This window comes from Leptonotus elevatus, chromosome 17 (genome assembly GCF_054856555.1).
Source record: "Leptonotus elevatus isolate MCC_2025b chromosome 17, RoL_Lele_1.0, whole genome shotgun sequence".
Taxonomy (NCBI): domain Eukaryota; kingdom Metazoa; phylum Chordata; class Actinopteri; order Syngnathiformes; family Syngnathidae; genus Leptonotus; species Leptonotus elevatus.
In genome coordinates this window covers 8890997-8900665 of record NC_141255.1, presented here as the reverse complement: position 1 = coordinate 8900665, position 9669 = coordinate 8890997, and the positions used below count along the sequence as shown (strand labels likewise).

At 41.2% G+C, this 9669-nt stretch overlaps 1 protein-coding gene across 1 annotated transcript in view; it reads left to right on the top strand.

Moving 5' to 3' along the window:
* The window catches only part of LOC147159686 (phospholipid-transporting ATPase ABCA1), a 62341-nt gene that overhangs the window by 3933 nt on the left and 48739 nt on the right, over nucleotides 1–9669 (top strand). The window contains exons 3-10 of the mRNA XM_086058489.1: nucleotides 1006–1099; nucleotides 1183–1324; nucleotides 1408–1535; nucleotides 2270–2397; nucleotides 2489–2686; nucleotides 5375–5461; nucleotides 5541–5730; nucleotides 9459–9598. Of these exons, the coding sequence (XP_085914615.1) occupies nucleotides 1006–1099; nucleotides 1183–1324; nucleotides 1408–1535; nucleotides 2270–2397; nucleotides 2489–2686; nucleotides 5375–5461; nucleotides 5541–5730; nucleotides 9459–9598 (1107 nt within the window). The remainder of the gene's footprint in view (nucleotides 1–1005; nucleotides 1100–1182; nucleotides 1325–1407; nucleotides 1536–2269; nucleotides 2398–2488; nucleotides 2687–5374; nucleotides 5462–5540; nucleotides 5731–9458; nucleotides 9599–9669) is intronic.

Sequence of the window (9669 nt, the reverse complement as noted above, 5' to 3'; positions counted from 1 at the left end):
CAACAAAGGATGTGGCGTCTTCTTTGGGTCTTCTGTCTTTTCCTTTGTAACCTTGACAGTCAGTGGGAGTCGCAACCGCCCACTTGTTTCGTAAGGGGCCCGAGCACAGCAGTGCACCCGTTGCCGCTGTAGAACAAAAGGCATCTTTGCAAGGAGAAGCTTTCATTAATTTCCTTACTTTGTGTGAATAACTCGAGGCAAAATTAAATTGCATTTGTACAACTTTGTATCAGGGGAAAGCGGGGATGCATCCAAAAGAAATATGCCACTATTTCTCCCTTGGGGATGAGACGGTGCGAGTTTTGTGCTTGGAATGTAGGGTATTTGCACGACGTCAACATGAAAAACGACTATTAGATGAAACCAGTGGGAGTTGGCAAGGACAACAGTGCTTGCGGAGGGCTTGTAGAGGTTAATGACCAATTATATGAATGCCTCGCCAAGCATTTTAACATTTTACAACGGGCACGGCGCTGATTTTATGGTCCGCTCTTTCACATAATTTCAAAGGAGGAGATTATCTATTCACAAAGGCACGGGTGTCCAGTGGCAAATTCCCGAAGACATTCAGGAAGTCCATATAATTCCCCCACTGCCTGCGATTTCTTTCTCAATGGTTAGTATCTAGTGGGAAGCCTCATCTGTAAATCAGTGAGCTAGAAAGGCGCCCAGTCGAGCGCAGCGGACCTCCGCCAAGGTGCGGTCTGCATGTCACAACCGTTCAAATGCACTTGGTTTGTTCACATTGACCCATGTTGTAAAAATGTGTTCCTTAAGAATAATGACATAAAGGCAAGGTTAAGGGATCGTTTGGTTTATGTTTAGGGATCGTCACTAGGGTTGGGGAATAAGTTTGTTGTTGGAATTACGCCATGGTTAAGATTGAGGTAAAATGATGCTTTGGTTTAGGTGTTGATGTTGGAACAATGATCTATAGGTTACAGTCAGGATTTCTCGTCCTATTCTAAACCCATGTAAAGGTGACCGTCCGAGTCTTTTCTGCAGGTGCGCTTGGTTGTGGAAATTCTTTGGCCTCTGTTCCTCTTCTTCATCCTGGTGTGGGTCCGCTTCACCAACGAGCCGACCTACAAAGGCCAATGTAAGTCAAAGCTCACCCTGTGATCGAGATCCACATCTCGTACTAGTTCTGAGAGCATCTAAGCGGACGGTATGGTTCTCTAGGCCACTATCCGAATAAAGCCATGCCATCGGCCGGGGTGCTTCCTTGGATTCAAGGTCTGGTTTGCAACATCGACAATCCCTGCCTGAGTGGTCCGACGCCAGGGGAGACGCCGGGACAAGTCAACAATTTTAACGATTCAATGTAAGGCAAATGATGTTCATCAAAACACATGAAGAGCAGTAATAGCGTGCAGTAATGCTAACATGATGACCTCGTCCGCTCAGAATTTCCAGGGCGCTGATTGAGCTGCAAAGCCTCCTGGTTAACAAATCCCTCCTCAGCAACGGCCAACAACTGGCCGATGACGTCAACCAATGGGCCTCAGTCGTGTCACGAGCTAACGCTCGCAACGGTAGGAACTTTTGAATGTCAAGTGCGAGACGAGCGAGATAATCAAGTGTAAATAGAGTCATAGAAAAACGCAACAATTCCGCCTCTTATGTCTTTGTCAAGTAGTTGCCACCAAGGAAAAGTATCACTGTTGTTCAAATGACACCTCTGAGGATTTGTTGTTCTCCTTTATCCCTCAAAAACAACGAGGCGTGATTATTTACGACGCCATTTTGCATGCAGACTGACAGATCATTTGTCTTGATAAGTTGCTGCTTTGCATTAGGCCCATTTGGCGCAACGCTATTCAGATTTTTTTCCTCTCCACCCCGCCCCGCGCGATCTAATTTGCAAATAGGCAAAGAGGGGGGGCGTGCCACCACCGTACAACAAACAACTGGCGGGGGACATTTGCATTTCGGGGGTCACCGGCTTGTAATATACAAGATTAAATCCATCAAAGATCCAAGCAGGAGCATAATTAATGGCATGCGTCGTCTGAGGTGAGACTCGAAAAAGGTCGTTAGCAAGAACGACGGATGACAGCATGGAAAAGTTTTGGATGGCAAAGGTAGTTAACGGAAGACATTTTTTTAAAGTACAGTAATGTCACACATATTCACGCTTCACTATTCACAAATTCACCGTTTTTTTTTTTCTCTGTGGAACCTTACCCCAGCTATAACCCAAAAAAACTCACCAACCCCCAAAATAATGGCCACTTACTTTCCCTTTTACTTTTCACTTCCCTTCAAGGACAACCAGTCCAACTGACGACTATTCTAAGAGACGATGAAACATTCTCGGCACACTTGAAAGAGCATTTGTCAGTACCGCTTCCGGTGGTCGAGAGCCTCATGGCTGCCAAGGTTTCCTTCAACCCGGTGGGTATCACCATAAGACAGTGAAAGTACAGTGCAACATGCTAAATAGCATCCAAATGAATAATGTGAAATGCCCTTTTCCCAACACAAGATCACAGGCGTCCCTGCACCTGGCCGCCTGGGGAGCATCCTGTGCGATGGCGAAGACCTGGACCGTTACATCCAGTTTAGCAGCCCGTTGGACAGGGAGGCATTCCAGAACGCTAGCTGCTCACTGGGACCTCAGGAGCTCAGCGACAGCCAGCAAGTGCTCCTGCAAAACCTGGACCCGAGCAAAGTCTTGGCTCAGGTCAGCCTTCTTTTGATTTCATAGAAATAAAACTTTCAGACAAAAGGCTTTCTTATGAATGTTTTAGCTTAAATGGCTTTTTTTTTTATAGACGTTTGACGTGTTTTGAGTAACAATATTTGGTTTCCTAGGTCAGAGGTTAGGGATAGGGTTGGTATAAGTCAGTGGTTCTTCACCTTGTTAGAGGTACTGAACACCACCAGTTTCTTATGCGCATTCACAGAACGTTTCTTTATTAAAGTGTGTACAATAAAGAAGGTAAGATCACAACCACCGTCTGCTGTTAACATACTTGAGAATAGTTACAGTGCTGTATAAATTTAAAAAAAGCCACTGGAAACAATGTAATTCAGTCTAACTGCGGACGCCTTGGACGTCCGGATTTCACGATGATATGCGCTTGACCTCATGGGAAATGTGGTTCTTTCAAGGGAAAGTCAAGGGAAAACAATACCGCTTTTGTCCAAAGGTGCCGCCATAATCAACGAAAGCCAAATGCTGCTTTGTTCTGCTTTAAAACAAAACACTGCTATTTTCTTAAAATAGAACACAGATACAGCAGATACAGCGGAAAGAGCAGAGGCCCCAGAATTGAACCCTGTGGAACACCATATACATGTGACTTCATATTACACACATCCATCCAAACACTTTTTTTCAATCTACATACTTAGAATGAAGGGATTATAATAATAAAGAAATCACATGACGTACCATCAGTCACAAATTGACTACTGAGCGAACCAAATTCCCAGCTGCACAGAATGGCCAAGCAATGCGACGTGATCACCTGCAATCAGTATTGGCCATCAGGGGTGTGCCCGAAAATCGATTCTCATAAGAGTCGCGATTCTCATTTAGTACGATTCAGAATCGATTTTAAATGTCCCACAATCGATTTTTTTAAAATTATTTTATACTGTCTTGCCTTTGTCTGTGTGTTATTTTGAGCGCTGTTCATGTTGTACCTGATTTGGCCACTGAGCGGCAGAGTGGTTCCACGCAGTTTAATACAACGTTAAGTTGTAGCCACATTAGAGAGTAGAAGGAAAAAGTCACGATCAAGTTATTCCAATAAAAGGTTTTTTTTGCAGTGTGGAGCCGTTCTTTTTGGTGATAAAAGTGCCGCGAGTAGTGCGCTAATTAGCATTAGCGAGTCAAACTGGAGTAGATCATTACAATTCCTTACACATCTATAGATTGAGGCAAAAATCATTGTCAATCAAATCCTTTTGAATTAAAAAATTGTTCCTAATCGAAAATCGATTCTGTATCGAACCGGCGGGCCAAAAATCGGAATTGAATCGAATCGTGAGACATTCAAAGGTTCCCACCCCTATTAACCATTATGATCATGAATCATTCGACTCAGGTGTGTATCTTGACCTCCACCGAACCCCTGAGGTTTGATTGAATCCATTTAAGAACCACTTGTGTGGGTTTAGCGATTATGGTTACAGTTTTTTTTTGGTTAATTTTTGGGTTCAGGCAGGGGATGGGATGGGTTAAGGTTTGAGGTTATTGATAGGGGTATGAGAGGCAGTGGGTTATGTAGAGTCAAGATGTTTATTTGCCATGTTCAAAGTAAAACCAACAACAGTAGCACTGAGCAATGAAAATCTTATTTTGCTCGTCTCTCTCTACTTACACAAAGAATGTAAAAGAATTAGGGAAAGAAAAGCAGTTGTAAATGAAGTTTAGGGTAGGTAAAGTTGTGGTTATGATTAGTCTTGGGTAAGTTTTTTTTTTTTTGTTCCTGCAAAAAGTGTGTTTTTACCTGTCATGGAATTGTACAAATAAGTTAACCACTGTTAATATTAGTAAAAGGTCAAAGCACTAAAAGGGATGGTGGATGGTGCATTGCTTGCAGTATATTACATTTTTACTCTTTATTTTTTTCCTCCTTATAGCAAGCACTTCCTTTTCATGCTCACCTCTGTGTCTCCCCATGATGTTATTAAAATACATGCCATCACCAGAAATATTTATTAGAACCGATGTTCTCTTGAATTCTTTTTAAATCCCAGAGTTCCCGCTGGGATTATGCAAGCCTGCACTTTTTTTCTTTTGAGTTTATCTTGGAGGGGGAAATATATGGCCCAGCAAATCCAATAAATAAGTGATAAGGCGAGGACGTTTGTAGGGGAGATTATTTGAACAATTTCAGCCCACAGGCGCAGTAAAAGAAAAGCCTCGGACAAAATAGGGTGCAGAAAGAAAAAAAAGCTCCCGGGCGCCATCAGCAAATGGATGGACCAGAACATCAAGCCATCGCACTTAAAGACCCACATGCGGAATGGGGGCGATAACAACAACAGCGTGAATGAAAGCACAACGGACGTGAGTCAAAGATTATCACTGGGCTGGTGAATGGCGGACGTCTGGTTGGACTGTGCAGACATATGTTATCAAATAAAAAATATAAAAAATAATTACCTCGTATCCTTCCTTCGAGGTTTTTACAATTGCATGGCGGGCTTAAAAGGTTTACCACACCGACTTGTAATAACGTGTACTTAAGAAAGAGCGCACTTCTAAATTTCGACATTTAACGGAAGGAAACTGTTGGGGATCCGTACCTCCAACAAGATTAAGAACCACCTGAACGTTTTCAGTTATCAGATTTTCATTTCCTCGTGAATTACAAGCAGACCAGTGTGTACGATTCTGATCGATATATTCCTCCAGCTGCCTTCAGCTTTGGATTTGGATGCCGTTGACATGACGACGCTGCTTGCCAGAACCACGGCGAACGCCTTCCCCGTTCTCCAGGAGGTTAGTATTCCAGTCACGTAGGAGATCTTTTATTTATATGATCGAATGATGTTTTTTTTTTGGTTCTCTTTTAAACCAGGTGAGCCGTTTGCAGAACTCCATGATCCTTGCAGGGTCGTTGGATTTCCAGAGGGACATGATTGGCAGCGTCAATATGCTTCTGTGCGGAAAGCAGTTTGACTCCAATTCCACCAACGTGACCCTCAGATCTCTGTCGCTCAGACGAGTGGTTAGCAAGCAGTCAATCTCCAGCGAGCGCAACACTTCCAGTGAGTCTCCTCGTCATATTTGATCACATATCCACATTTTGACCAAGATGAGCCAAATGTACAGTATTATTCCAGTATTCAATTTGGGGGTTGTTCCACTGTGAGGATTTTTCCATTTAAGAATGTGTACTTAAGGTTGTTTTCTACTAAGAAGTACTTTGAGCTGTTTTATTTGTAAATATGTAGACTTATGAGGTTCTTTATTTCTCATTTATTCTAATTAAGGATGTTTGATGCCACTTTGTTTTTCCAGAGTCAGTATCAGTACTCAATATTTGAGTAGTCATCGATACCATCATACCAAGTACAGATACCACTAGTATTTTTGATCCATTTTTTCTACAAATTTCACCCCCAAATAAAAAAAAGACAAATCCTTTTGAAGGGAGACCTCTATATCCCAATATAGCATTTTTCTATTGCATGAAATGAATGGCAATTTTTACTTTTAATAATTTAAATAAATAATAAAATTTTAAATTATAATAATTTCTACTTCCTGATCCCATAAGAGGGCGGACGATACTGATACTGATACTGATACTGATACTGGTAGCGCCGGCTGTCATGAGTAGGATCCCTTGAAATAAGGCCGGGTAACAGCCCGATACCGATAACTGGTGTCAGTACTGGTCCATCCCTATTTCTAATGAAGTGCAGATTCTGTGAGTTGTTTTATTTTTTAAATTTAGTTAGCGGCTCTGTTATTTTTTATTAGTTTTAGCTATTTCAAAAATGCGTAGTTTTGCTTTAGTTTTGGTTTTAGTTTTGGAAAAAAATGTGTATTACTTGTGTGCAAGATTAAATAAACACCGTGGTAAAATGGAAAAAGGAACTCACTTCTTACCTCGCGTTGCGTTTCAGCTGAATTAAATGAAAAAGTAGGTAAGGGGAGCCAAAAGTCAAAATTGTCGCCTAGCAACGATATCATCTGAAGGTGCTTTTCTATTGGCTGCTGCTAGATGACGTCGTTTCGGTGCGACACACTTTCTAACGTCCTTGTTCCGGTTAATAATGAAATAAAAATACTTAAATCACATTTAAAATCAACCCTGAAGGCTCATGTAGTCAATTAAATACCAAAGATGAAAACTAATAGTTAGTTCCAGTTAGTTTTCTTTTTTTGCTAAGCAGTTTCGTTTTGATTTTATTTTGTTAACAAAAAAAATTTTTTGAATTGTAGTTTTAGTTATTTCATTAGTTTAAGTTAACTAATATAATCTTGATTTATTTGGTAGAGATATTTTCTTGGCAAGCATCTATACTTGACACGTATAATGTAGGGATGGGCGAGTATCGATACCAGGTATTGGGCCGATACTAGGCCTAATTTGTAAAGTGTTGCCGTATCGGACAGACCAGCATTGGCTGCCCTCTATATGCTGTATTGGGATACATATGACTTTCCTTAAAATAACCATTGTTTTTATGGGGAAATGTTACGTATCAAAAGTAGTACAGTAGTGATATTGGTACTTGGTATTGGTATCGGTGACTACTCAAGACTTGATTACTCATACTGTTATCAGTCTGAAGAAAAAAAAAAGCGTACAAACAGAATGACGACTTTTCGTCAAGCCACATCTGTGCCGCAAAAACAGCCTCAGGCTGCACGGTCAAGGCCTGAGGGGGCGAAGCATCGTTACATATTTCAAACCCGCTTTTTTGTTTTCCACTTCTTCCCAACGTCCATGCCCAAATGCGCCGCAGGCTTTCCAGTTGGCCAATTTAATTCCGTAAGATCCCGGAGAATTAGATCTTCCGCGTTGGACGTTTCATTAAAGCTTCTCACGAGGAAGAAGCGGCGCACAATTAGATTTTAATAAGACGCCACTGTTCCCTGGGAAATAAAAAGTTGCAAGGCAAAGAGCAACGGCGTGCTGGCGCCGGCACAAATGAGCACAAACGCGATGTCATCCAGGCAAAATAAGCACTAACGTGTCTGTTAGCACGCTAATGGCTGTTTTGGCATTTTCCTGCACTTAACTGAATCTGGGAATGGTCACGGACGTGCACGTAAATGGCCAATTACAACTGATTTGGAAGTGTAAAAGCACTCACAAAGGCATTGTACAACAGACATTTCAGTCTACTTGAAACTTATTTGTTGATATCTTAATGCTTGAGTTTTTTTTCCCGACGTAGATATTATAAGATCAAACAGTCCTGCAGTAGCGCCTCATCTAAAAATATATCATGTGTTGCCATTACCAGCTAATGATTAGAAGCTCATCTTGGTGAGCCACCATTACACAAAGTGGCATCTGCTGCCGCCTTTGATGGGAACAGCTGGCCAGGGTCCGGGCAGAGGGCGGCCATTAGCTCTCCTCTCGCGCCGACCTCCCAGCAGCACCTGGGAGAGGCGGCGAGCGGGCAGGAGGCCTCACGTTTAATTGCGCTGAAAACGCCTGCTAACATCTCCCCGTAGGGGCGATGGCAGAAAAAAAGTCCAGAAAGAAAAAAAAGACAGCTCACAAAGGAAATAAAACAGGAGATTGTTGTGCTTTAGAGGGTGTTGACCTGCAAGAATGCGCACTTGTGATGTTGTTGACTTGGAAGGATCCTTTTTTTTGTGAGACTACTCACTTGATAGATGACATACTTGTGAGGATAGTTAACTTGTAATGGTACATTATAGTGGCATTGTTTAGCTTGTAGGGATACGTGCAGCCCTAAAGGCACAGGATCATTATGCAGTGGAGACTAGTCTAGTGAAGTGCACTGACTCCAGCATCTGGTCCTCACTTACTTAACACGCTTTCGGCTTTCTCAACCTGCCGGTATAGGCAGCCCTGTTAAATTAATAATGACACTGCTACCGTTGTGCACTATTTTCACTATATATGTAAAAAAAATATATATATTTTTTTTTGTGGACTCGTGTGGAAATGTATCCCTCAGACAGTATTTTGAGGTGAACATAAGAAACTAGGTAAGACATTCAATAGCCACCTAGTCTTAGAGTACTACAATGTTTACATATGAAATTGCAAGTTTAGCAGGGTTAAATGTTTAAGGGCTCCACAATTCTTCATCAGTGCTACTTGAGGGCCTCAAAGGATCACGCGCTTCCTAACCAGACGTATGACAAAAATGCTATTTTAGACATGGACAAACTATGTGCAATACATTTCATTTTTCATAATACATTTCTCAATGCTGGTATAAAAGATCTTAAGTTAACAACAAACACGCGCAAACAACAAAACAACCACTTACAAGTACTGTGATTTTTTTTCCGTCTTTCCAGTGCATAAAAAATGACCATTCAAGGACAGCACAAAATTGCTGAACAGCAAACCAACATTAAATGCATTTTGTATTTTTTTTTCTCACAAAAATCCACTTAGACAAAAATTTTCATAAAAATAATAATAATGTAATATGCTTGTACTACATATTGTTTAAAATCAGCACAAAAAAAAACACACGATCATGTCTACTCATGCTGTAGAAAATTCTGTCATCTAGTGGTGAATGGTGACATTACAATGTATCATTACGGCACTAATAAATCAAAATCAGTTTGGCACCCACAAATTTGCATATAAGCTAAAAATATATATATATATGTTATTTTTCACACAAAAAAATTCAAAAAAAATTGCCTTTTGTGTGTGCGCGTGTGTCGGGGGGGAAATCACAAAAAAACTCAAACGAAACTCAATGTCCATACAGTTTACAAGACCAAAACTTTCCTTTCTTTCTAATCATGGCTAATTCTGTAGGTTCTTTTTGTCAAACCCTTGTTGAAACTCTGGAGGAAACCCCCGGTCTCCGCTTCATCTGGCGCACCTTCAAGCTCTTCTTCCAGGGAAAAGTCCTTTTCACACCAGATACCCCAGCGACACGACTCATCATGAAAGAGGTAGTAAACAATTAACTGACACAGGTGTAAGAGTAAAACAAGTCCTCGAGTAAATCAAGTATATAAAAATA